This window comes from Larus michahellis, chromosome 12 (assembly GCF_964199755.1).
Source record: "Larus michahellis chromosome 12, bLarMic1.1, whole genome shotgun sequence".
Classification (NCBI taxonomy): domain Eukaryota; kingdom Metazoa; phylum Chordata; class Aves; order Charadriiformes; family Laridae; genus Larus; species Larus michahellis.
In genome coordinates this window covers 6,012,001-6,038,476 of record NC_133907.1, presented here as the reverse complement: position 1 = coordinate 6,038,476, position 26,476 = coordinate 6,012,001, and the positions used below count along the sequence as shown (strand labels likewise).

General features: G+C 66.2%; 3 protein-coding genes across 7 annotated transcripts; all 3 read right to left on the bottom strand.

Moving 5' to 3' along the window:
• Positions 1-11,316: 11,316 nt before the first annotated feature.
• On the bottom strand, positions 11,317-17,796 carry LOC141750322 (uncharacterized). 4 transcript variants are annotated; one of them, XM_074605232.1, is made up of 16 exons: positions 17,584-17,796; positions 15,896-16,045; positions 15,289-15,558; positions 15,038-15,178; positions 14,726-14,767; positions 14,482-14,613; positions 14,196-14,318; positions 13,786-13,929; positions 13,494-13,640; positions 13,125-13,274; positions 12,886-13,032; positions 12,683-12,802; positions 12,441-12,578; positions 12,006-12,140; positions 11,773-11,907; positions 11,317-11,457 (listed from the first exon to the last, which is right to left on the bottom strand). In XM_074605232.1, exons 1-16 carry the CDS (start codon positions 17,660-17,662, stop codon positions 11,447-11,449), a joined length of 2,064 nt encoding a protein of 687 aa, XP_074461333.1. In that variant the 5' UTR covers positions 17,663-17,796; the 3' UTR covers positions 11,317-11,446. The 4 variants fall into 4 exon arrangements, with proteins under 4 accessions (XP_074461333.1, XP_074461335.1, XP_074461336.1 ...); XM_074605234.1 differs by lacking the exon at positions 12,441-12,578; XM_074605235.1 differs by lacking the exon at positions 15,289-15,558.
• Positions 17,797-18,768: 972 nt separating this feature from the next.
• On the bottom strand, positions 18,769-21,836 carry WFDC3 (WAP four-disulfide core domain 3). Its single transcript, XM_074605255.1, has 6 exons — positions 21,051-21,836; positions 20,764-20,904; positions 20,493-20,636; positions 19,561-19,719; positions 19,113-19,256; positions 18,769-18,912 (listed from the first exon to the last, which is right to left on the bottom strand). Exons 1-6 carry the CDS (start codon positions 21,361-21,363, stop codon positions 18,902-18,904), a joined length of 912 nt encoding a protein of 303 aa, XP_074461356.1. The 5' UTR covers positions 21,364-21,836; the 3' UTR covers positions 18,769-18,901.
• Positions 21,837-22,598: 762 nt separating this feature from the next.
• Positions 22,599-24,833, bottom strand: WFDC13 (WAP four-disulfide core domain 13). Of its 2 annotated transcripts, XM_074605258.1 has the most exons (4): positions 24,607-24,833; positions 24,188-24,322; positions 22,898-23,050; positions 22,599-22,807 (listed from the first exon to the last, which is right to left on the bottom strand). In XM_074605258.1, the coding sequence occupies exons 1-3, from the start codon at positions 24,692-24,694 to the stop codon at positions 22,899-22,901; spliced, it is 375 nt and encodes a 124-aa protein (XP_074461359.1). In that variant the 5' UTR covers positions 24,695-24,833; the 3' UTR covers positions 22,599-22,807; position 22,898. The 2 variants fall into 2 exon arrangements, with proteins under 2 accessions (XP_074461359.1, XP_074461358.1); XM_074605257.1 differs by lacking the exons at positions 22,599-22,807; positions 22,898-23,050 and having other exon boundaries at positions 23,617-24,322.
• Between the last annotated feature and the right edge of the window lie 1,643 nt (positions 24,834-26,476).

The following is a 26,476-nucleotide window of genomic DNA, read 5'->3' as shown; positions in this document are numbered from 1 at the left end:
CCAGCAGATGCCCCGTCTCGGTCGAGAACTCTCGTCTTTAAAACTGCACCAGGTTTTGCGTGTAAGCGATTCCCACCGTACACTCCCTCACGGTTCTAACACAGCAGTGACTTGAAGAAAAGAAACGGGGGGTGCTGCAGTATGAGGAGTGGTCTGGCTGCCAGGAATGTTTATTCCTGCTGGTTTTTAAACACAGCAGTTCACCAAAGTACAAGACCTGTGCAGGGAGCGCTGTGCTCCTGCGGGATAGTGGCAGGCGGTGCCGTTTCGGACAGGGCTGCCTCCGGGCTGGCACTTTCCTTCCCTGCAGGTAACTTGGACAGCCTTTGAAAATCCCATTTAATAGAGCAACGGTGCTGGGGGCCCGCTCATTCATGCACCTCCCAGAACGCTCTCGGGAAGTGGGAGATGGTAGGGCTGGTGTCAGGACCGGCACCTTCTGAAGGATCTCAGATTCTGGGGTGAGGATCTGACTAAAGGGGCTGTCAGGAGCAAAGCTGATCTGGACCAGGCGCGGGCAGCCCTGCCTTTTCCCACCTAGCATCACAGGGAGGAACTGGCAGCATCTGGGGCTCGGGGAAGATGCTTTCCCCCTGGTGCTGCTGGGTGGCAGTGGTGGAGGCGTCTGTCACAGCCTTCAGCAAGGTGGTGGGGATTCCTGTCAAGAGCAGCAGTGAAGAATCTGCCCCTCTGCAGCTGGGGTTCCCCCTTCCTTCCTCCCCATCCCTGTGCCGTCCTCCCCGCAGTGCGCAGCTGACTCTGGATCCTGCTCCTGCCTCGGTTGTGGGTGGAGAAAGGCAGCTGGAGTGGCTCCTTAGAAGACAGAATTACAGTAAAACGTGGGAGGTTCCTACAAGTCACCTGTGAGCTGCTTCCTCCCATTCCCTGACCCGAGCTGCCGGGGAGGAACTTTAAATTGCCACCCGGCTCAGCCACGGCCACTGGCTCCGGCAGCATGACAGCGAGAGGCATCTTCCTGCTGGGGCTCCTCGCCCTGTGGGCAGAGCTGCAGGCAGCACCCACCGCAGGCAAGTACGGGCGTGCTGGAAATGCCCAGCCTCTCTAGATTTTAAGAATATTTTCCGTATTTTCATAGAATTATAGAATAGTTTGGGGTGCAATGGAACTTTAAGGTTCACCTAGTCCAATCGCCCGGCAATGAGCGGGGACATCTTCAACTAGATCAGTGTTGATGATGATGTTGGGTGATGTGTGTTTAAATGCCTGTTTTTACCTTTGTATTTATGAAAGCTTCCTGTGAGGAGCTGTAACCTTCGTGAGTTTTAGTCCTTAATTAAATTTTATAATCTTGGAGTTCTGCAAAACTCCTGCTGAGGATGGAGACAGCGGCAGTACCAGCGTGCAGGCACAGGGATGCTCGGGAGGAGGTCTGTCAGTTGAACCAGTGACCAGGGCAGGGAACGGTGGAAAAAAGAGCCCGGCCAGAGCCTGTGGGTGCTGCAGATGGGACTGAGATGGGCTGGACCGGACGCAGACTGGGCTGCCGGGGGGGCCAGGATGGCTTCCATTTGTGGGGCTGGGATCCCCCTGGGGCCAGTGGGGACCCCCACCCCCCACAGCCCTGCCTGGGGCATCTCTAACCAAAATGAGAGCCTGAAGGTGTTGGAGCCGAGCTCCAGCAGGCTGAGCTCCGCTGCCCACGGGCCGTGCCTGCCTCGGACAGAGCGCAGCACGGTCCTCGCCCGCGCCGGCAACTGCCCCTGGCCTTTGCTTCGTGGCAGGTTCAGGGCATCTTCCCCCTACGTCAGTCCTCTAAAAGCACCAGCCCTGCTGGGGAGGTGCAGCTCTGGGAGAAAGGAAATTCTCAAAAGAAGAATTATTTTTCCTTCTCTCTCTCTCTTTTTTTTTTTTGAAATGGCCAACTTTCCAAGAAGCGAAAATCGCATTTCTTTTGAATGAGCAGTCCAGTGGTTCTGAGAGCAGTGTTTGAGATTTTACGGAACCCCTTATATCCGAATGCTCCTGCACGTGTTGCCAGCTGGGCTGTTTTATCCTAAAGCTCAAACTCGGAGGCAGCGGGAGCCAGGTTTGCCATTGCTCTGTAACAAGATGCTGGGGCCGTCGCGCGCTGATGAAAATGTGTTGGAGAAACTCGAATTTCTTTTGGTCTCAGTTTACAGGCTGGTTTTAAGCCTTACAATGCAACCTGCCTTTTGCCAGCGAGCCGGTTGTGCTGGTGCCTCCATTGCTGAGGTGTTTGTCCCCTTTCCTGTCTCAGAGCGATGTCCAGAGGCTGTGGGGAGCCTTGTGCCGTGCCGCTCTGCTGCTGGGCGGGATTGCTTGCTGCTGCTCACCAGGAGAGCGTGCAGACTGACTTCCTACGTGCACTTAGTGATATATTTATGCCCCGGTTAAATAGCACATGCTGTATTTGTATTTGTTTTTCCAAGAAGTTGCTGCAATCTCACACACACACACATTTTCTTGCTTTTCTTTTCCAAGTTCTGGCCCAGCTCTCCCAGCCCTGTGCCCGCAATCAGTCCGGCGGCTGTCTGCCGGCAGGCAGGAGTCGGGCTGCTGCTGGGGGGGAAGACGGTGCTTTGGGGGTTCTGGCAGATGCCGGCGTCTCTGCCTGTGAGGATCAGGGGAACCACGAGGGGAGCAGGGTGGGGATGAGCCTGGGCGATGTGGGGCTCGCTGCGGGTGTCGGGGTGGGCTGCGGCACAGTGCCATCTCTCCCCGGCTCCCCTCGGGCACCGTCTCCACCACGGCACTGCTATGTGCTGGGAGGCACTGGTGCGGCCCCGGGGAGTGTGTCACTGCGGCTGGGTGGGCAGCAGCGATCAAGTAGAGCACTGAAAACCCACCGGGAAAAGCCGCAGGGGAGGAGGCAGCAGCACGGTGCTGCGGCAAACCCGGCTGCTGCGAGTGTGGGGAGCGTCCTGCCCCTGATGCACCGGCTCAGCATCACAGTCTGAGACCCTGAGCCATCAAGGAACAGATCCCTGTGGGCTTTGCCTGTCCCGGAGCCCTGCATGGTGACACAGGGTGCTGGTGGGTGGGAGCCATGGGTGGGAGATGTGGGTGGGAGGGCAGCGCAGGGCTGGTGCCCCAGGGCTGACGCTGCTGCTTTCTGCTCCCTTCCAGGGCTCCCCGGAGCAGTCCCTGCCAGGTGGCCGCAGCCAGGGCAGCCTGGAAGAGCTGTGCCAGGGAAGTGCCCTTTGCCTGGTGAAGAGCCCAATGCGGTGCCTGGTCCACAGCCCGGCAGGATCACCCTGGACGGGAAGAGGGAACCGGGTGTGGAGCGGGTGGGTAACAATTGGTGCCCGCCCGGGGCTGTGCCGGTGGCTGCTGCGACACCCGTGCTGGGGAAGAAGCCAATGACCGGGGGAGAGCCTGCAGCAGGGAACGAGCCCACGCTGGCTGGGAAGTTGGACACTGGGAAGAAACCTAGTTCAGGGAAAAAGCCAGCATGTGGAGGAAATACTGAGATTAGGGAAAAGCCGGAGATAACAGCAAAGCCAGGAGGGAAGCCAGACACTGGGGGGAAGCCGGAGACCGGAGAGAAGCCAGAGACTGGAGCGAAGCCAGAGACTGCGGGGCAGCCGGAGACTGGTGGGAAACCAGTAGCTGGGGGGAAGCCAGCACCTGCGGAGAAGCCAGAGGCTGGGGAGAAACCTGTGCTGGGGGAAAAGCCGGAGTCAGCGGGGAAGCCAGAGAGTGAGGGGAAGCCTGAGGCAGGAGAGAAGCCTGAGTCTGACAAGGGTGACAGTGGGAAGGATGATGACAGTGACGATGACGACGACGACGATGATGACGACGACGACGATGATGATGATGACGATGACGATAATGACGACGATGAGAAAAATGAGCATGGCAATGGCGATGATGATGGCGACGATGACGGCGACGATGATGGTGACAATGACGATGGTGATGGTGATGGTGATGATGATGGCGATGACAATGGTGAAGACAATGGTGACAATGATGATGACAGTGATGACAACGACAACTATGATGACGATGACTATGGAGATGATTATGATGGTGATGGTTATGATGACAGTTATGACGATGGCGGTGGTGATGGCGATGATGCTTGGTGACCAATGCCACAGGGTGTGTGAGGAGTGTGTGGGACAAGAAAAGCCCACAGCAGGTGGGGACAGGGGCGGTTGCCCTTGGCCTCCTCCTCTGCCTCACTCTGCCAGGGCCGGTCCCAGGCACCAATGGTGTTTTGGGCAGGACCTTCTCTTTCCTAATAAACCCTACATTGGGCCACCAGCTTGGTGTGACAAGCTGTCCCTGGTCAAAGTGCCTGGTGCTGCCAGGCCATCAGGGCTGCCCAGCCCTGCCCTGCACACGGGGAGATCCTGTGCCTGCTCCCGCCTCACGTGGGCTTGGCAGGGCCCTTTGCACAGCGACGTGACTCTGTCCCCCATGGGAGACCCACAGGGACAGCCCTGGCCAGGCACATGGCCAGGACCAGTAGAACGTCCTTGGGTCAGGAGAAACCTCCCTGTGGGGTCTGTCCTGCCCCTGGCTCCCTGGGGCTCTCTGCAGCGAGCTGCTCCATGGCCAAGGCCCCCCGGCATCCTATGAAAGCAGCCACCATGGCAGAGCTCAGCCAGGAGCCACGCGGGCATGGACACCCATGGGTCACAGATCTGGTGGTTTTGCACGGGGGGGTTTCACGGGGCACTGTGAGCTTGTGTGCCCCTTGGACCCTCATCTGTGCCGTGCTGTGCCGGCAGTGGAGACGGGAGCTGGGGGACCACTGCCTGTTCCAGATGAGAGGGGCACCCCCAGCTGACCCCCGAGGGTTCAGGGCAGCCCCATGATGCTCCCGCTGCACCAAGGTGAGGTCGGGGCTGGCTGTGTCACCGTGGCCCAGGGGCAAGCCCAGGTCCTCTCTGGGGACACGACGGGGTCCCACCAGGTCCCTGCTCCCAGGAGGGTCTCTGGGAATAGGAACAGGAATAGGCAGGGATGGCCGGACCCATGGTGTTTGGGCAGGACTCGTGTAAAGGTCACCCGGGACCTGCTGGCTGTGGTGGCACAGCCCCTGCCTGGGACCCCAACCCTCCCACGGTGGCTGAGGTGGTCCCATGGGGACCAGTGGGGGCTCGGCAGGAGACTGACATAGTGAGAGCCAGTCAGTGCTCATCACAGGCTGGGTTTACTGGGAAATGGGGGGGACACAGAGACCCCTGTGCTCAGCGCTGAGCGGAGGGCGAGGTGGTGGAGGTGGGATGGCGAGATGGGTGCTCATCCTGTAGCCCATGGATCCTTCCATGGCCATCTGTCTGTCTGTCCGTCTGTCCGACACAGGGTGGTGCGGGGTGGCTGCACACGTGGGTTCCTCAGTCCTGGTCCAGGCAAGGGCTAGGTGAATCCTGCGGGGAGACGGGAGCGTCCATGTCCCAAGCCCTCGTCTCTGAGCATGCTGGGGCGCAGCCATTGGCCCCACAGCGGGGCCCTGGGGGTGAAGGGGTCCCAACACCCTGGTCACCTGTCCTGGGGGAGCCACGGCGGGGTTTCCTGGTCACTTCAGCGTGCTGTGTGGGATGACAGCACTGCTGTGCGGGAGGCTGAACCCCAGCCACGGCCACACTCATCCCTTTACATGCGGCCGTGCATCCTCCTGCAGCTCTGTCCCACCGTGTCCCTGTGCCCACCCTGGGCTGTGCATCCTCCCGCAGCCCCGCCCCACCGTGTCCCCATGCCCACCCTGTGCTCACCTGTGGACACCAGGCGGGCCCAGAGGCAGCAGAGCCCCAGGAGCAGGAGCAGTGACAGCAGCCGCATGGCGGGGACGGGCAGCATGGGGGCTGCCCGCCTGGGCTCAGGCAGGGGTTTAAATCCTCCCAGGGCTGGAGGTTGGTCCCAGTGACCCTGTCCGTGCCCCAGTGCTCGGCACATTCCGTCTAAGCATGAACCCCTCTGTCCCCTCCCTCCTGTGGGCTGCTGCTGCTGGACGAGCTGCACAGGGAGGCACAAAGGTGCTGCTGCTTGGCATTGGGCTCTGTGAAGCCCTGAGAGAGCTGTGCTGTGCTGTGCCATGCTGTGTCATGCCGTGCCATGCCACGCCACAAGCCGAGAGCAGCCAGCGCACTTCCTGCTACGGGAGACAGGTACAGGACAGGTGGCAGCGAGGGGACGGGGGACCCCAGCGTGAGGCTGGCCCTGCCGAGGCAGTGGAGGTGGCTCCCCAGCCGGGTGCTGTGGAGCAGCCCGTGGTGCCCTGGCAGCTCTCCGGGCATTGTTCTGCCTCCAGGAACAATCACTGGCTCCTGAGGGACATACTGTGACCGGACACGGTCCACAGCCCTGTGCAGCCACCGGCCCCTCAGCGCCACACCTCCTGGCCAGCAGGTGCCCACCCATCCCCACGCCTTGGGGTGGCAGCTGGGGACCAGGGCTGGCTGGGGAGCACAGGGTCCTGGTGCTGGGGACGGGGAGCTGGAGGCTGCGTGTGGAAAAGGGGCTCTGCTTGGGCACCCGGGCTGTGGAGCTGTAGCATCGTGTCCTGTGTCCTCGTCAGAGCTGGGGTGGGTGCTTTTGTCCCCGTCACACAGTGCTGGAGCTGCCTCTCGCTTCCTACTCCCTTCCATGGGGCTGGCAGGACTGGACACCTTGGCCCCTGTGGCTGCCCACTGCTGGGGGCTCCAGGCAGGGTCATGGATCTGTACCAGCACTGTCACTCGGAGGGACACGGCTCTTCCCAGGGTCTGGCTGCACTTCCCACCCATGGCTCTCCCCATGCTCGGAACCCCATGGCAATCGCTTGGGCCCTGTTTTTCCCAAGGGTCCAGAAGCCGCCCCTAACACCGCACCGCTGGGGGTATCTGCAGGAGTGCCACAGGCTGCACCAGCGGCAGGGGCTGTCCCGGGAGCTGCTGCCTGTCCCGGTGCTGCGTGGGGGTGCAGGTGGCTCTGCTGGTGCAGTGTGTCGCAAGGATGGAGGCACCAGAGCCGCCGGGGTTTTCCCTGCCAGCTCCCTTCCGGGAGCGCCTGTCCCTGCCAGAGGCAGGAGGGCTCCGGCAGGCTGTGCCGGGCAGGCTGCCTGCGCCTGCGTGTGTGTGTGCACGTGCAAGGGGAGCCGGCCAGGTGTGGACACGTGTGTGTGCGTGTGCAGTCCATGCTTCGTGTGTATCTGCATGCGTGGGTGTGCGTACAGTCCACGCTGCGTGTGCCACCTAAACCGCGCGTGCCCATGCCGGCTGCATGGGGATCCTCTCCCATCGGTGTGTCCCTGTGTGCAGGACGGAGGTGGGATGACCCATCCCAGGAGCACACGGAGCTGCGAGACGAGGAGCAGTGGAGCTGGCTCCACTGTTACCAGGGTGTCCCTGCTCCCCATGGGAGATGTCCCTGTCCCTGGGATGGCCAGCAGGGACAATACCTGGCTTGTGTCAGCCCTGGGGAGCATCGGGTCTCATCAGGCCAGCAGGCTCTGTGTGGGGCCAGCCGGAACATGCCGTGGCCGGGGGCAACTGCTCCGCACCTCGGCTCCCCCAGTGCCTCTCCTGCCATGTGCCCTGGTCTGGGCAGGAGCACCATCCTGGTGGCACAGTGCCGTCCCTGTCCCCGTCCCTGCTGGGTGCCCGCCCTGGGAGGTGCCACATTCCTGGCTGCTCCCTGGGCTGGGCTGCCCTGGTCGTTATTTCCTCCACGGTGGTAGGGCAGGGCAGGGGTCACCGACACTGGTCCCCCATGGGGCATGATTTCTGTTGTGTGCAACCCGCCATCTGCCTGGAAGCAGCCCCTCTTCACCCTCCGCAATGCCCTGAACCCCAGCACTCCCAGGACAGGCTCCTGCGTCCACTGCAGCGTCCCCCCAGCTTGCCCACGGCATTACCCGTGTGCAGGGACAGCAAGGGCTGCTCTGGAAGACGATGTCAGTCATTAAAGTGATCACCCAGGCGACTGAGACACTGCAGAGAGATAGTGGGGAAAAATGTAGCCCTGGTAGACTTTGGTGCTGTGGCCCATCCCTCCTGTGGGGCTGGGAGTCTCTGTGCCACCGGGAATGTCCCTGACAGGTCAAGGTTGTGGGAGATGCACTGAGGATGGCCACTGAGTCGTGGCTCCGGGACCTCCGCAGTCCCCGTGGAGCGGTCACCTTCCTACCACCCACCCTGACCCTGTGCCCCCCGATTGCCACCGGCATATCCCTTTGGCTTTGCTCCTGCCCTGCTCAGGCTTTGCCATGTCACCGTGTCCCGTGCCAGGGACACTGACGTGGTCTCTGTCCTGGGGCTTTGGAGGAGAGGCAGGGAGAAGCTTTGGTGGGGCACGGGCGGGTTGTGGCCCCTCCCTCCAAACCCCACCGACTTTCCTGGCCTCTCCCCATGGAGTTTTCCTTGCCCTCCACTTCCCCTTTGGGACAGTAATTACGGCATTAATTAAGAAGACAATAATTGCTGCTGAATGGGAACAGCTTAATCTGTTTCTCCCTCCTTTTGGCAGGTTTAACCCCGCGCACGCCCACGGCTGCCGGCGGGATGCTGGGGACCTGCCTGCTGCTCAGCCCAGCACCGGGAGCCCTGCGCTGCCGTGGGTCTGACCCCCAGCCACGAGCGGGGCAGGCTCTGAGCCGTGTCCCATCCCCAGGGGATGCCCCTCATGCCGGCAATGCAGCTGCCAGACCCCAACCTGCTGCGGGGAGCCAGGGGCTGCCAGGGGGGACAGGGCATGGCTCTGCGCAGGCATTCCCCCGGGAGGGGACTGAGTGAAGGGGATGGCCCCAAGCCGGGAGAGGGCGATGAAGTGGGTGGCAAAGGGCTGATGGTGCCTGCAGGATGGGAACAGATGGGAGCATCACCATCCTGCGGGACCCCCCCTTCCACAGCAGGCGAGGCAGTACCCACAGGCTCAGCCCTGTGTGTGGGACCATCCTGCCTGGGGTCCTCTCCATTAACTGGGAGGGAGCATGGGAGAAAGGGAAGAAGGGACATGTCCCCTGCGTGGTTCTTGTGCAGCCTTTCCAGGAGGACCTGCACCGCAGGGAGAGCAGTGCCACGGTGTGTGGTGCCCCAGACTCTTCTCTGGCTGATGGCTGCGCCAGAGCCGGTGGCTTTCCATGCCCTAACATGGCACTGCCATGCTCACTGTCAGCGGAGAGGCCAGTGACGATGTCCCCTTGCCCGTCCCCATCACTGGTTTGTCCCCAGGGTGCTGTGGGTGGGCACTGGCCGTGCGCCCAGCCCAGGCCGGGCATGCCACCGCCACCCGTCCAGCCTCCGGGAGGGCTGCGCTGGGGCAGCCGTCCTGTCCTACCGGTCCCCCCGGCTCGAGGGCTGTGGCTGGGATGCCGCCGGAGAGGCCGGGCCCTGCCTGGGTGTGGCTCGTTACCGACATGGCAGGAATTATCCGGGCTCAGGCGCCAGACCCGCTCCCTCCGCCCCGCCGGCGCACCTTAAATCCCAGCCTGCCGCACCTGGGGTGCAGACCCGGCTGCCCAGGGCACCATGGAGCTGCCGCCCGGCCACCTCCTCCTCCTCCTCCTCCTCGCAGCCCTGCTCCCCCTCGCCACACGGTCTGGCCCGGCCCCGCGCGCGGCTGGAAGAGAGGAGCCAGGGATGGGTGAGTGTGCCCAGGGCATGTCCCGGGGACAGGGATGCTCCAGGTGCTGCTGCCGCCCGGTGCTCCCCGCTCCTCTGCGTGGTGCCGGGCATCCATGGGGACATGGGTCACGGGCAAGTGAGGTCCAGCCTTGGGGTGCTGGGGGGCTGCTCAGCCCCTTGCTCTGCAGCCATCCCCAGCGTCCTGGCCGCTGTGTCCCGCAGTGAAGCCCGGGTACTGCTACCACATCCCGGAGGTGGAGAACCCGCTGGACAACGACTGCGTCGCCTGCCGCAGGGACACCTCCTGCTCCCGCTGCACCGGTGATGCCGGCTGCCCTGGTGCCACCAAGTGCTGCCCCAGCAAATGCGGCTACACGTGCCAGGAGCCAGTGCTGGGTGAGGGCTTGGTGCCGCAGCGGTGGGGCTCTGGAGTGGTGGTGTGGTGAGAGCAGGGGCAGGCGACAGGAGGGGTGAGCCAAGGGAAGGGGGTTCCCTGAGGTGCCCCCAAGCTCTTTCCAGGTCCTGCAGACCCCGGGTGCAGTGGGGCAGCACCTGGGCTGCTGGTGCGTGGGGCTGTGGGGCAGGCGGGCGCAGAATCGGCTGCCATCAGAAGGGTTCAGAGGTGAGAGGGGACCAGAGCTGTGCAGACTTCTCCGAGGGTCCTGGGAGCACCAAGCCCGGTGGTGTCCCCATCCTGTCCCTGGCTCAGCCTGTCCCCCTTGGACCATGCAGATTTCTGCTACCTGCCCTCTGTCTGTGGCAACTGCAAGGCGCTTTTCCGCCGCTTCTTCTTCAACGCCTCCAGCCAGCAGTGTGAGGAGTTCATCTACGGCGGCTGCGGCGGCAACAGGAACAACTTCGAGACCGAGGGCGAGTGCTTCCAGGCCTGCTCCCACGTCGGTAACTAGCCGTGTGCCGTGTGCCATGTGCTGCGGCCGGCGGCTGCTCCTGCCCCCGGCGATGCCCGGCCTGGCCCCGCTCCTGACCCCCCATCTCTAAGTTCCAGGTGCCCGGTAGCACTGACCCGGGGAGCGTGGTGGCCTCTGCACAGCCCCTGCCCAGGAGAAGCTGCTGTCGGTGGCCACATCCCTGTCCCTGCAGGGAGATATTCCTCATGGGGCTGGTGGCAACGAGCACTGCTGCCGGGGTGGCCATGCTGGGGGCTGTGGCTCGCCTGGGGATGCTTGCCAGCCCGAGGGCAGGGACGTGCACCCACAGCGACATGGCGTGGTGCCCGGCCGGAGGAGCCCGACACTCCCCTGGGACTGTGACACTTCAATACAAGGACAGGTCCTGGGATGAGCACGTCTGGGTCTTGTCCTTCCTGCCCGTGCAGGCAGGAGCGGGCAGTGCCCGTCCCTTGGGGCCGTTCCCCCCTCGCTGGGGCCGGGCGATGGGTGCCTTCAGCAGCACCGCACGGCAGCCCAAGGGCTCGCCCCGGCCACCACCCCGCACTCCCACTGCCTCTGGATGAGCTCCCAGCCCCGGCTCTGCCCTCAAGCTGCTGACGTGACCCGGCTGGGAGCTAAAGTGACCAAATGGAGGAGGAACGGCCCCCGCCTCGATGGACGCCTGGGGTGGTGCCCGTCCCGCAGCCTGCCCCTGGCCCTGCGGGTCTGTGTCTGCACCACCTCGCTGGCCCCGTGGCACCGACCCCAGCCTTGGCAGGACCATCGGGACCATCCCTGACAAGTTGTGGAGATGCCAGGGCTGCTCTGGGTGCATGAAGGGCCATCCCAGGGCCTGTTGGGGCCAGCCTGGCACTGCCGAGACTCGGGGGTGGCTGGAGGTGGCCACGCACGTGCTTTATTGCTGGAGGTGGTGGGGAGGGAACAGGCCAGCTGGGGCCCGTGACCACCCCGTGTCCCCTAACAAAGGTGTTTTCCTGCCACGGAGGAGCTGCTCTCCCATCACACAGCGTCTGAAAAGGAGGACATGCTTTTAGGGAGCCCTGAGGCTGCAGGAACGTGGGACTGGTGGCCAAGGTTGCAGCCAAGGATGGTCATTTCTGGCGAGAGCTTCATCCCACCCCATGTCCCTTCAGGTCCCCTCGTCCCGAAGGTGTATCTCTGCCCAGAGCAGAGCGATGGGGCAGCAGCAGGAGCCGGCCCTGCAGCGATGCTGAGCCAGGAGCGCACCGAGGGCTGTGCCCTTCACGCAGGTCTGGCTGGCACCCCACATGTCCCAGTGCCAGCCCCAGTGCCAGCCCAAGCTCAGTGGCCCTGGGCCCCCTTACCACCAGGCACTCGCGTGCAGACGTGGCCGCAGCCGTTGCTGCAGCACTTGTGGCCCCAGGGACACTCCTCGTCGAGGCTGCACAGGTCCAGGCACGTCCCGCGGCCGCTGGGGACGGGGCACGCTCCCTCTCTCCCTGCAAGGCAGAGCACCCCGCCATGGGGCACCCAGCTTGGGGCACCCCACGGCTCCCGGGGCAATGCCTGGGTCCTGGCTGGCTGAGCTGCATCTCACCTCCAGGGACGTCCATGCAGATGTGGCTGCAGCCGGTGCGGGTACATCTCTGTCCCCAGAGACACTGCGAGTCGGCCTCGCACTCCTCCCTGCACTGCTTGGCACCGTGCCGTGGCACAACTGCAGCGTCACGCTCTGCGGGCAAGAGAGGACAGCTGAGGCCGTGCATGCTCATCACTTGCATGGGAAGAGGGGGAGGTGTGGAAAGAAGGACGGGGCAGATCACATCCCTGGAGCCAGAAGGGGCAGGACCCCATGGGCACAGCCACCTCGGCAGCCCCTGGCACGGGTCTCCAGCGTGGTGACGGTGGGGGTCCTCGTTAGGGAGGGAGGGCCAGGATGTCCCTGCGGGGTCAGTGCCAGGGGGACCCTGGGCTCTGTCCCCGCGGGGCTCAGCTGGGCAGGGGGACTCTCATCCTGGCACAAGGGGCTGACCTTGCAGCGAGGCCGGCATGCAGACGTGGCCGCAGCCATTGCTGCAGCACTTGTGACCCCAGGGACACTCCTCGTCGAAACTGCACAGGTCCAGGCACGTCCCCCCCTCCCTGGGGACGGGGCACACCCCCACTCTGCCTGCAAGACAAGCACTCGGCTGGGGGGGACCGGCTGGGAGCACCCCTCCATGGGGCACCCTGGGGCGGCTCTGCACAGCTCCTGGGGGCCTGGCTGGCTCTCACCTCCGGGGATGTCCATGCAGACGCGTCCGCAGCCGGTGCTCGTGCACCTCTGTCCCCGGGGACACTGCGAGTCGGCCTCGCACTCTTCTGTGCACCGGCTGCCAGCCCTGTCCTGACTGTCTGCAGGGGCACAGTGACCTGCTGTCACCTGGCCGCCCTGCGGAGCTGGTGGCTGGCTCCCCCCGAGACCCTTCTTCCACTACCTCTGGGCACGGCCATGCACTCCCAGCCGCAGCCGGTGTCGCAGCACTTCTCCTCGCGCTGGCAGACACTGTCATCCAGGCACTGGCTCCTGCGCCTGCGCCGCGGGTCCCAGCACGGCTCTGCCCGGGGACACTCCCCGGGGTGCTCTGTGGGAGGGAGCACCCGGGAGAGGACACAGGGTCCCAGCCCTGCTCGGGCACCGCTGCCCCGTGCCAGTGGCTGGGCTGCCCGTGCTCACCTCGGGCAGGACGGGTGCAGTGCATGGCGCAGCCGGAGAAGCAGCACTTCTCCTGCCGGGGACAGTCCCTGTCGTGGGTGCAGGAATCCTCCTCCACACACAGCTCCGGCGTCTGCCGCGGCCTCACCTTCGGGCACTTGCCGGGTTTGTCTGAGAAGGGCGGGAAGGGGCAGCAGGGGCAGGGGCAAGCACCCCCCCAGCGCTGCAGGCACTTGCCTTACCTGGAGCCTTGGGGCACCCTGACGGCTGCACCCCAAAGGGTCTGAGTGCCTGCCCTGAGGCAGCACTGCCCCACATCCAGCCCCGCGGGAGGTTTGCCAGTGTGCCCGACAGTGTGCGGCACCTCCATCCCGGTGACTGTCCCCTCACCTTGTTCGGGGGCCGAGCATGCATGGCCACATCTGCTCCTGCAGCACTTCTCAGCCCCCGGGCACTGCCAGTCCCCAGTGCAGGCAGTGCCACATGGGGCCGCGGTGGTCAGTGTCCCCTCGGCCAAGGGACAGATGCCTGGTTTCTCTGGGGGGCAGGAGGCAGTGGGGCTGGGGATGTGGGGGATGACAGCGGGTCTCCCTTGCCCAGACCCACAGCTCCCAGAGCTGAGGGGGACACCCCTGCCCGCTCCTTCCCTGCCCTGCCCGCTGTGGGACTGAGTGGCTCGCACCTCGGGATGGAGGCAGGCAGACATAGTCACAGCCGTGCAGGCAGCACTTCTCCTTGCCGGGGCACTCGGCATCGTGCTGGCACCAGGCTCTGCAGTCATAGCTGGGGAACAGCCCAGCGCGGGTCGGGCAGAAGCCGGCTTTCCCTGCAGGACATGGTGCTGGGTGGCTGTGGTGCCCCCGGGGTGGCTGTGCAGACCCACACCACAGTCCAGCCGCCCCCACGCAGCCCCCTTGGCACCACAGGCCCAGGGACACTGGGCACCGCAGCATGGCTCTGCCCCTGGCAGCGCTGCGGCATCTCCTCCTGTGGGGAACCTGGGGCTGGCACCAGACCCCTCAGCCAAGGGGCACGGGGGCTGCGGAGAGGAGCCCCATGGCTCTCTGGACTCAGCCGCTCTCCGTGTCCCACCTTGGTGCTCAGCACTGCACAACCCCGCGCACCGGCCGCCACAGCATGTCTCCCCACCGCCGCAGTCCCTGTTGCTCCAGCACCTCGTCCCCTCCTGCCAGGCTGGCGTGGCTGTGGGGGTCCCTGCGAGGCAGACGGCTTGCAGCTGCACATGGTGCCAGGGATGCCAGCAAGGACCAGGACACATCTGTCCCCTCTGTCAATCCTGCGCTCCCACCCAGCCCCGCTCTGTGCGGGGGGGGCAGCTCGGCAGCAGGGACTTCAAGGCGGCTCCTGCCCCCCTCACCTCGGCTGTGTGTGTGGCACTCCTGGCTGCACCGCTGGTGACAGCACACCTGGGACGGGGGACAGTCCTGGTCCTGACGGCATCTCTGCTGGTGGTGCGGCTGCGGGGTGGCTGGGACAGGGCTGGTGTCCTCTGTGCCGCGGAGCAGGGCCCGGCCGGCGGTGTCAGCAGGGGGGAGGTGAGAGTGGGAGGGTGGCCTCCCTGCAGGGTGGTCTCGCTGCCCCCTCCCCATCCCAGTGCCCACCTGGGAGCCACACGCTGGGTCCCCACCCTGGTCCCTCTCTGCCTGTTGTGGGTAATACCCCGGTGGCACCGCAGCCCCGAGCACCGCGTCCCCCTGTGCAGGCAATGCACAGGGAACAGCAGCGAGAAGCTGGGGACAGGCAGTGTCTGTCCTGCCAACCCCGACAGAGCCCACCCCAGCGAGCCCAGAGCGAGGGGGCCTCCATTGTGCCACGGCTCTGTGCCTCAGGCTGGCCATGGCCCCGTGGCATCACCCCTGGTCCCCAAGCCACAGCTCTGCCCGCGCTGCCTGTCCCGTCCCATCCTGTCTCACCGGCCGGGGCTGCCGGCACGCACTGGCGGCCACAGCTGCTGTTGCAGCATTTCTGCGCGTCGGGGCAGTCGCTGTCACCTCGGCATCGCTCCTGGCACAGCCCTGGCTGCGCCACAGGGCACTCCCCGGGTTTGGGCTGATCTGGTGGAGCAGAGCAGGCGTGAGGCTTCAGCATTCCCAATGGACTGCCCTGCCTGCCCGGGGGCTCCCCGGCCACTTGCTGTGGCCCATGTGTCGGTGCTGGGGTTTACCGATGTAGGGGAAGTGGTGCGTGGCCACCGCGGCGGCCTGTGGCGGTGGGGTGGTGGCAGATGTCCATGGCACAGAGGAGCTCTGCGGTGACCCTGGCTCTCCCGCTGGCCCAATGGAGGCCTTACCCTGCACCGGCTCCAGGCAGGCAGGGCCACAGCCCAGCGGGCAGCACTTCTGCGCTCCCAGGCAGTCCTTGTCCTCCAGGCAGGGGAAGGAGCAGGGGTAAAAGAGCCCCTCGGGGGCTGCCGCCGGGCAGGCGCCGGGTTTCTCTGCAACACCGAGCGGTGTGGGGCCAAGAGGTGAGGCTGCACCAGCAGCATCCCAGGAGAGTGACGGGAAGTCCCCCCAGGCTGGACCCTGCTGCCTGCCCCTCTCTGTACCCCTCCATGTGCCCCATCCCGGACCCTCTCCACGCGCCCCATCCTGGACCCTCTCCACGCGCCCCATCCTGGACCGTCTCCATGCGCCCCATCCCAGCCTCGGGAGCTGCGGGCGGGAGGCTGCCAGCAGCCCACAGAGAGCTGCTCTGTGGCGATGGGGACGGCACAAGGATGGGGACTGTCCTGGGACAGAGGTGGTGCCAGGGGCTGTGCCGCAGTGCCGTACCTTCTGCTGGGGGGGTGCAGCGGAGCCGGCACTCCCGGGGGCAGCACTTGTGCCCGCCAGGGCAGCTGGAGTCGTTGGTGCAGAGTGGGGGCTCCAGGCGCAGGCAGCGCGTGAAGTCCCGTGGGCACCTCCCTGGCTTCTCCGGATCCCCTGCAGTGGGACGGCGGCATCAGGGCAGCACCAGGTGGTAAAGCTCCATCCGCCAGGGAGCGGAGCATGGGTCCCCGCTTATGGGGACAGGGGACCGGAGAGGGGAGCGTAGCCTCGGGGGGCAGGGTCCTGGCAGGAACTCAGCTCATGCTGACCCTCCCTTGCTGGCGTGGCAGTGCCCGGCTGATGGCAATGCCTGGGGCTGCCAGGCAGAGCCTGGGGTGCGGGCAGCCCTGCTGCCGTGGCAGGAGAGGGACTGGTTGGAGTGGGGCTGGAGCCTCCCCTGTGCCACGGCCCCGGGGCTGCCATACCCCACCCCGAGACCTGCACGGCACAGCATGGCACGGCACAGGGCTGTGCGTGCCCTCACAAGGCAGCGAGTGCCACAGGTAGTGCCACTGGCCCTGTCAGGGAGAAGCCAGCACCGAGGCGGCACCAGCTGGAGGTCAGGATCCATCCCTGAGCATCCTGCTGCCCCGAGCATCCTCACTGCAAGCAGCGTGCTCCTCGCCGCTGCCTCCTGCTCTTCTTCCTCCTCCTCCTGCTGGCACCCTATGCTCCTCTTGGCTGGGAAAATTGGGACAGCCCTGCCTTTGGCACAGGCGAGCTCCAGCTGGAGCTGGCACCTGTGCCTGGCTCCTGCCCACCCAGGTGGGAGACGCTGAGGGAGCAGCAGTTTCCGCAAACACCCCTTGCCGGCTCCTGGTGGGGCCGCGCTGTTTGGGCTGCAAACAGAGACGCTGCCGGGAGGTTTCACTCCAAACAGCAGCTGTTTGGTTAAAACAAAGAAGGAACCCGGCTGGTGTCTTGGGGCAGAGCAGCTGCAGCTGGGCACAACCGCCCCCAGCGTCGCCCCCACAGTGGGGGGGCCCTGGCAGCGGGGGCCCAGGCCCCTCTGCTGGGGTTTGGGTCCATCTCCGTGGTAGGAAGCCACGTGCAGGAGCGGCGAAGGGATGGGAGGTGTGAGGAGCAGAGCCCAGACAATGCAAGGGTGCAAGTGCGGGGGGGTCCGTGCACCCCTGCACCCCTGCACAACCCCTGCCAACCTCTGACAGCACCCTCCTTGCTCCCGCCTTCGCCGTGCAGCCCCCGCTCTGCCCAGAGACGACTCCTCAGCGCTGGGCCAGGCGCTGGGCTCTGTGGGCACAGACAGCCCAGAGCCAGGTCTGCCCATGTCGGTGCGGGGGTGCCCAGGGAGGCCAGGAGGGCTCCTGCCATGTGCAGCACCCCTGTGTGCTGATGGCTGCTGGGCACGCAGGGTGCAGGGGGTGTGCGTGGGGGTGTGCGTGAGGGGCACACACATGTGTCCGTGCAGCCCGGGGTGGGAGCAGGCTCCCCGAGGCAGCGGGGCTGCGGCACGGCACTGCAGCCAGCTGGGACACCATCCCCACCAGCATGTGCCAAGCAATGCCAGCATGTGCCGGGCAGGGACAGAGGGCGACATGGCAGGGGCACAGGGTGGGGGGTGGCGGAGTGCAAGGAGCTGGCCCCAGGATGCCTGTGCCGGGCGCCTGCCAGGTTTGCCTGCCAGTACTCACCACGTTTCTCCTCCGGTGCAGTGCCCGGCTCTGCCCTGAGGACGAGGAACCCCAGGAGGAGGAAAACCCCTGACCTCATGGTGCTGCTGGGGATGTCGCGCGTGTCCAGAGCTGAGCTGGGGCCGCGTTTTAATGTCTCTGCTGGGGGTGCCCAGGGTGAGGGGGCAGCTGTAGCCAGGCTGCTGGCCGTGGCAGACTGTCCGTGCCGCGGGCAGGAGGGGCAGGAGGAGCAGGAGGAGGGGCAGTTCCCAGAACCTACCGGCGCCCCGCCAGCCATCGCGCTTATCTCCAGCTGAGCCATGCTTTCGGGTCAGGATGACCCGTGGGGCCGGGGAGGGCAGCTGGGGTCAGGCAGGTGCTGTCCCCCATGGCACACAGCCCCGTCCCTGCCACAGCTGGCTGTGACCCGCTGCCTGGGTTTCCATCCAGCCCCGCTTGTCCCTCTCCTCCTTGGGGTGGGAGCCATGGACAGACCCCATGGCTTGTCCCTGGTGCAGCAGCAGGAGCAGCTGGTGGGGCTCTGCCACCACGGTGCTGCCCGGCACCATGAGGTGGGAGAGGTGTCCCAGCACGGTGATGGGGCTGAGCTGGGACCAGGGAGCAAGCGGGTCCTGCCGTGGCTCCTGGCACGTGGGCGCTGCTCCCTGCCCCCTTCCCATGACTGCTTTTCCAACCAGGTTTTCACACTTTGGGATGCAAATGAGCCCTTCCTCTGTGCAAGGAATCTGAGGGAACTGGTTTCTGCACTCCCATCCATGACTGCCAAGGGGACATTGGGATGATCACCATGGGGAGATGGTGGCTGGAGGGCACCCGCATGGAAACGGGAACCTCCCCCTGCCTCAGGGCAGCACCTGCCTGCAGGAAGGGCTGCTGGATGCCTGCCTGCACCTCCCTGCCTGTGCACAGCCCAGGGCTGCCTGCGCCTCCCGGGGAACCCGCAGCAGAGCAGAGGGGTGGCGAGCCAGAGCAGAAGGCAGCCATGTGCTGGTTTATTCTATTTCAGTGCTGTGAAGTGGCCGGAGCTGATGGGGATGCAGGGATTTTCCTCCATGTCCAGGCTGCCGGGAGCGTTGGCCTGGAGTGGGGTGGTGCAGGCAGCGCGCAGCCCTCAGCAGCATGGCTGGAAGGAGCTGGGGGTGCCGACGACCTTGTCCAGGACCCATCACAGTGATGCTGGTGACCTCTCGCCGGCGGTGCACAGGATCTGGAACATGGATGGGTGCAGGGGTCTTGCTCACCCACAGGGGTGCGACAGCAGCAGGGTGGGGGGCAGCCCCAAAATCGCAGCTCCCAGCGTAGCCCTTCCCAGCCAGGGCTAGGCCGTGCCTGGAAGAGATGGACGAGGTGGTCAGCGCAGGATGAGCGCTCCCGCTCCCAGGGACGGGTGCCCTGGGGGTGTCCCCACCCTGGCACCCACCAGCCTCCCTTTGTCCCCTCCAGGCTGGACCTGCTGCAGGGGCAAGACCTGCATGGTGCCTCGGAGCTGCTAGGACCCAGGAGGTGGCAGGCTTGGGGGGGGTTCTTACCCCGCAGCAGGGGGACGCATGCCCGGCCGCAGTCCTGCAGGCAGCACTTCTGGCCGGGGGGACAATCCTTGTCCTGCAGGCAAAGGAGGAGGCACTCGGCCGCCCGGTCACCATCAGCCACGGGGGGACAGAGCCCAGGCCGTGCTGGCACATGCAGAGAGACGGAAGGGTGGGGGGCTCACTCCCCGTGCGTGGGACACCCCTGCGGGGTGGGGGAGCTGCCCTGCCCTCAGGGGGTGAGCCCCTCGCCCAGCTCCTGCCCCATGGGGACACCAGCTGGGTCTCTGCACCCTCATCGCCCCTTAGGAGGGTCGCAGCGAGGGGTAGCACCTGGGGAGGGTGGGCACAGCCAAAGGGGTGATGGCCCTGGCTGGGGGGGCTCAGCCTGGGACGGGGCAGGGTGAGGATGCGGGGGGGTCTTGGCCCCACAGGGCGCCGGTGGCTTTACCCTTAGTGGGTGGTTTGCAGACGTGGCCACAGCCGGTGGTGCAGCATTTCGCAAGCCCGGGGCAGTCACCATCGGTGTCACACAGCTCCAGGCAGGGTCCCACGGAGCCCCGCAGCACCACAGGGCACACGCCGGGCTTTGCTGCGGCACGGCGGCTCCCTGGTGACGATGGAGACAGCGGCTAGGCCAGGATCCTGCTTCCCCCAGCCCCACTCCTGGCACGGCCTCAGTCTCCAGCCTGTCCCCATCCTGCCCTCATCCTGCCCCTGTCCTGCCCCTTATCCTGCCCCCCATACTGCCCCCCATCCTCTCTTCCAGAGCCCATTGCTGGCCTCGGCGGCCAGCCTCACACCCACACCAGTCTGACCCAGTGAGACCAGTCACAACAGCACGTGGGATGCCAGCTGGCAGCTGGAGCACTGAGGGACAACCCTGGCCACTGTCCTCGCCAGCACCCAGCCTGAGTGGGGTGCAGGATGGGGGTGTCAGGAAGGGGGTGCAGGATGGGGGTGGCAGGATGGGGTGCAGCCCCTCACCCGCTTGGGGACATCACCTACCCGGCATGGAGGAGCTGGGCATGGTGATCCCTGGACCCCAAGGACCTGCTCCTGCGTGGGGGCTCGGGAGGGGGCCAGGGCTGTCCCTGTGGGTGGCACCGTGAGCTGTAGCCAGTGGCACATGCTCCCTGGGGCCTGGACGGCTGCCACCAGTTGCACACTCGGCCAGGCACAGCCTCTGGGGCTTGTCCGGCGGCACGGCCAGGCACACGCCGGGCTCTGCAGGGATGGAGCCGTGCCACCGCCAGCACAGCTGCGGGGCAGCTGTGGGGTGGCTGTGGGGCAGCTGTGGGCAGTGCCGGGGGTGCACCTGCTTGGGCAGGGAGATGCAGGTCTGGCGAGCCTGGCCCCATAGGAGGGATGGTGGGGCTGTACCTGTGTCCGGGGGGACGCAGGCCAGCCCGCAGCCGGAGAAGCAGCACTTGCGGCTCCCGGGGCAGTCCCGGTCGTCGGCGCAGCGGTTGGGGCAGGCAGCGGCGCTCCTCCGGGCGTGCTTCCACGGGCAGAAGCCAGGTTTGGCTGGAGGGGAGGGGAGGCTGGGGCTCGGCGTGGAGCTGGCCTGGCACCACGGCACCTGCATCTCCCCCACAGAGCAATGGCAGGGTGGCACCGCCAGCCCAGCATGGGGACACCCAGGCCACCTTACCTGGCTCGGCACGCACGCAGCGGGCACAGCAGCCACGGGTGCAGCACTTCTCCCCGGGGCTGCATGCCGTGTCGTTGCGGCAGCTCATCCTGCAGCTCTGCCCACCGGCGCTGACAGCACGGGAGCAGTAGCCCGGGTTCTCTGCAGAGGGAGATGCTTCAGTGCAGCCACATGTCCAGGGAGCAGGGCTCGCACCAGGGTCGCCCGATATGGGTACCGACCCCCGCCTGCATCCCACCCACCACCCTGTCCCCGTGCTGGCATCTCTCGAGGGGAGCCAGTGGTACCTGTGGTGGGGAGGAGGCAGGTCCTGACCTGCCCGCTCTGGCAGCACTTCTCGGCGCCGGGACAGCTGTGGTCGGAGATGCAGTACAGCCTGGGGGGGCGCAGGGACCTGCTCCCCACCGCTGGGCACTCACCCGCTTTGTGAGGGACAGGCAGGATGGTGGGGGGCCGGCGTCCCCACGGGGCCTGGTGCGGTGCCCGGGTGACCATGGGGACAGTGCCCTGGTCCCCAGCGTGGTGCTGCCGGGCCGGGGTGGGCAGCAGCTCCACAAACAGCACCAGGAGCACCAGGAGGAGGGTGCGCTCGCCCGGCATTGTGCTGCTGTCAGAGGGCTCTGCTGCCGGGCACGCCAGCTGGGATTTAAACCCTGCTGGGGTGGGGGCCAGCCGAGCTGAGCTGCTCCTTCCCACGGCAGCACCATGTCGGGACCGTGGGAGCGCCAGGCACGAACAATCCCGCTCAGGGGAAACTCCCGGGATAGTGCTGGGCTCGTGGCCCACAGCTGATGCATCCTCCGCAGTGTGCCCTTTCCAGGTCACTGGTGACCTGCAAGCAGCTGGGCTGGGGGCACGGACAGTGCTCCCGGAGCCCCACTGCCTGCACTCCCCAATGGTGAGCAGGGATGGGACACGGGGGAGGAGTGTCCTGTCCCCCGTCCTCAGTGTCCACCTGGTCCTGCCCCGGGAGTGTTGCTGGTTGCCTCCCAGCACACATGGAGCAGGGAGAGCTGCTGCAGAGAGCCGTGGCGCTGAGCTGGGGTGCACCAGCCTGCACCCACGCCGCTGGGAAAGGGGGAACCAGCACTGGGCATGGGGGTCTGCAGGGTAGGGTGTGCAAGGCTCACTCTGCCCCAGGGGAGAGCTGTGCTCTGTCCCCTGCCAAAGGCGGGGGCTTTGGGTGTGCTGCCCCTGCAAAGGCATGTGGGACTGCTTTCTCTGGTCCCAGCGGCTGGAGCTGGAGTGGGGCGGGTCTGGGAGGGCCACGGCACCAGGAGCCCTGTGGGGAGCAGGAGGTGTCAGGGAGAGCAGGGCAGGAGGAGCAGGAGCACGGCCCAGCTCTGAGCAGGCAGGGGACAGGGATGGGGCAGGAGGCTGTGGGCTTCACTGCCCGTGGCTGCTTTGGGCTCCTGCCATGGGCTACGTGCCACTGCTGGGCTGGGATTGTGCAGGGCAGGAGGGGGTTTAGGCGATGCTCGTGCAATGGCACACACCGTCAGCCTCCCTGTCCCCTGGCCATTGCAGAGCAGAGAGCAGCTCTGCTTCACTGGGACACAGAGGCGGCTGCACCACGATGGCCCCGCTCTGAGCGCGTCTGCACACAGGTGGAGGAGCTGGTGTGCCGGGACAGCCAGGATGTGGGGCCATGGGGCAGCCCTGGGCAGGGGCAGAGGCTGGGCACCCTTAGAGACACGGTGCAGCCAGTCGGTGCTCGCGCTTGTGTGCAGCCAGGCGGCCCCAGCACCGGCACCAACACCGGCACCAGTGCCCGGGAGCAGGCAGAGCAGCTGCCTGGCTGGGAGCACAGTGGGACAGAGATGCGGCCATGAACGTGTCAGGGAGAGGCTGCTTTATTGGTGAGAGTGTGGGGGGCTGTGGCGCACCCCGAGCAGGGGACCCCGGAGAGGAAGCTGAGGCTGAAGGCTCCGAGCCAGGAGCATGGTCAGGCCAGGGGGGACGGTGCGGGGCCGGGGCCTGGGTGTGCGGGACTCGCATCAGGCAGCAGCTTCCCTGTGGATGGGCTGGCAGGAGGCGGCTGTACCTGCAGAGGGAGCAGAGGGCTGTGAGTGGGACAGGCACACCATGCCGTGGGTGCCATGGGCTCCCTGGGGTCGGCGGGTGACCAACTGACCTCAGTGGAGGGGCGTCACGCAGGAGACCTTGCCGCAGCCATTCCTGCAGCACTTCTGGTTCCCGGAGCAGTTGGAGTCCGTCTTGCACTGGTTTGTGCAGACGCCCAGCATGGGGATCCCCGGACTGACGGGTGGGCAGGTGCCGGGCTTCTCTGCAAAGGCAAAGGGACACAGCGTGAGACCCACAGACCCTGGCGCAAGGGGCAGGGCCAGCCCTGCAGCTCCCAGAGCCGTGGGCATGGCCCTGTCCCCTGTCTGACATGGAGGAGAGATCCCTTTGCCAGCTGGCCGCTCCCCTGCCCCGTGGCTCTGACTGTTGGCACTCTTGCCAGCCTGACACGATGGGGACATGTCAGGGAGGCCACGTGGTGTGGTGGTCCCCTGCGGTCCCTGTGTTCAGCCTCTCGCTCAGGGGTGCGTGGCTAGCACAGGACACGCAGCCGCGGCACGCAGCCCCAGTGGCAGCCTCGGCTTTCTCTCACAGCTGCCACAAAGAGCCCCGTCCGTGCACTTGTGGCGTGTGGGGTCAGCTCAGGGTATGGGGCACATGTCTCCCAGACAGCCTGTGCCCCAGCTGCGTGGGGCCCTGCCCTGCCATCCTGCTGCCTGCCGCTGCCTGCCACCGATGCTGGGCTCCCCGCTGTCCTCTGCTCTGGCACAGCCAGGCCAGTTCTGTCCTTGTAGGCGGTGATGAAGGTACAGCAGCCTCTGGTTCACATCCACGTTTGTGGCTGGAGATCCCAAATCCTGTGCCTGCCTATCCAGGCTGCTCTCTGGCAGGACCGTCGTGAGGAGCGTACTCGGCTGGGAGGCTGTGGGGCTGTGTCCGGCACAGGGCCAGGGATGACGCCATTGGGAGACTCATCCCAGGTGCGGAGTCGGGAGGCAGGACAGTGCCCATGTCCCAGGCTGGAGGCTGCTTGTGACGAGGCTGAGCAGGCAGCAAGGGCAGTGTAGACCCCTGCCCTCTGCACCCGTCCCAGCGTTGTTCGGAGGTGTCTGCTCAACCCCCGTGTCACTGGGAGAAGGAAGGGATGAGCGTGGCCCCGGCAAGCCTGGGTGGAGGGTGCACCATGCTGGGAGGCTACCCCACAGGAGCATACCCAGACCCCACCAGCTCCCCATCCAGCCCCCAGTAACCGCACTGCAGCTGGACACGCAAGGGGTGCCCAGCCCTGTGACCGCTACCGCGCTCCGGAGCACCGGTGCCACCGGCTGGGACGTGTTGTCGGCTAGCAGCAGCGGGGCCGGCTCCGGGCAGCGGGGCCAGGAGCAGGAGGGAGTGTTACCGTCGGGATTCTGGCAGGCCTTTCCGCAGGCTGCCGGGCAGCACTTGAGGGTGCTCTCGCAGTCGCCATCGGACTGGCACCCCACTGTGCAGTTCACTGCTTCCATCGCTGGGTCCGGGCACACGCCGGCTTTCGCTGCAAGGCAAAGGCGGAGGGTGTGGGTGGGTGCCGGGGCTGCCGGCCCCGCGGCAGGGCGAGGGCTGCCGTCCCGAGGCGGGAGATGCTCCTGCCAGTCCCAGGGCTGGGTCCAGGGATGCTGCTGAGCCCAACCGTGCCGGGCGCCGGCTGGCTCTCGGCCCCGGCCCCCACCCCAGCAGGCCCTGGGGCTGGGAGTGATGCTGGCTGCTCGCCCGGGGCGTGCCGAGCCGAGCCGAGCCGTGCCGTGGCCGTGCCGTGCCGAGACGTGCGCTCATACTCACTGGTGACATTCTGGGCGGATGCTGGAGGCAGCTCTGCCCAGAGAGCCAGGAGCCCCGCCAGGACGAGCACGCTGCGGGCCTTGGGCATGGTGCGGGTGCCGGTGCTGCGCCTACGGGGCCGCCTGGCCGGCCTTTAAGCTCTTCTCCAGGTGGGGCCGGCGGGCGGGAGGGCTCGGCCTTCCGGGTGGCTCCCAAGGGCCGGGCAGGGCCAGGCTCCCCCTTCGTGCTTGCACAACCCGAGTATCAGGTATCTGCCGCTCCTGGCTGCCGACCAGGAAGGGGGAGCCTCGAGGAGACCGGGCGGCCACGCCGAAAACTTGCCTGGCAGGAACAGCAGCCAGCCACCACTGGCCGCGGCCCCCGTGGGCCGCATGCCGGACCCCAGCCAGTCCCAGACCCTCAGGTCGCCGGAGCTGCCATGGCCCCGCACGGGGCTCAGCCACCGCAGGCCGTGGGGATGTGGCTGGTACGGCTAGCAGGGAGCGCGGCAGGCACCAGGGATGGGACACGATCCATCCCTGCCACCGCCGTGGCCACGGTCAGAAGCTCAAGGGGAGCCCCCAGCCTGGGCCGCTGATGCCCAGAGGCTGGGATATGCTGGCAGCGCAGCCTGGGGCTGCGGCTCGGCAGTGGCTGCCACTCGCCCAGCTCCTGCTCCAGCCTCTTGTTCCCCTCCAGCTCTCGCTCCTCGACTGAAGGGCCCTCCAGGCTGCCTGTGCCTCTGGGCAGGCGCCCGCCCCGGGGCTCCCCTGCGCCTCCCCTGCAGCCTCGGGAGCTCCTTCTGCCCGGCCGTGGCCTTGTCCTGTGGCCCCTGCCATCCTCACAGCCTCCAACAGCCCCAGGGATGCGTCCCGGACCAGCCGGCAGTGCCGGTTGGGCGAGTGGCTGGCAGGGAGCGAGCTGCCAGCATGGTCTGGCTGCGTGCCCGGTGCTCTGCGGCATGGCCGTGCTGGGGGCCATACGACCCCAGACCCCCTCAGCCTGGCGGCTGTCGGGATACCCCTCCCGCGGCACATGCGCCACCCTCCGGCGGGCCGGGATGCTCCGTGGTGCCTGGCAGCGTCGAGCTGGGGTTTGTTTGGATAGGCCCAGCCGGCTGAGCAGCACAGATCACCCGGCGCAGCTGCCCTGCTCTCATCAGCATTTGCCGCTCTGCCAGTTCCCATCTCCTCCGCAGGCGCTGCCGACGGTGGCTGTAATTCCTCGGGGCTGCCGACAGAAGGGGAACAGCCCAGCACGCTGGTGGCGGAACCTGAGGACCCCAGCCCCTTTGCTCGTGGCTCCCAGTTTGGGCTCAGTGCCTTGGGTTTTTTGGCTACCATTGCGATAAGGGTCCCTCTGCACGATGCTGGTGCTGCCCAGCCGGGTCACAGGTTGGACCCCTCTGCTGGGAGGCAATCCCAGAGCATCCCAGCTCCCCGGGTCCCACCCAGGGCACAGTCACAGGCTGAGCCTCTCCTGCTTGGGGAGGAGGGCGAGACCTGCCCTGTCTCCAGTGAGGATGTGCCCTTGTCACTGGCAGAGGCTCCAGGGGCAGCCCCAGCTCCAGGCTGGAGCATCCCGCAGCCCCGCATGAGCCGGGGGTGCCAGGGGCCGGGGACACAGTCCCTGCCCTGAGTCACGAGCCAGTGTCTGCTCTGCCGGGATCCGTCTCCAAGTAATTTAACCCCACAGTCAACAATGCAGCACAGAGCGGGGTGGCAGTAAATCAGTAACTGTTTGCCTTTGCCTGCAGCTCCCTCCCCGCCGCGGGTGTTTATGCAGTAACAGGAGCCAGTGCGGATGGCCCAGCCGCCTGCCCAGCCACTGCTCCGCGCTTCACCGCTGTTGGCAGCGAGGTCCGACGCGTGGGGACAGGGGACAGGCCTGG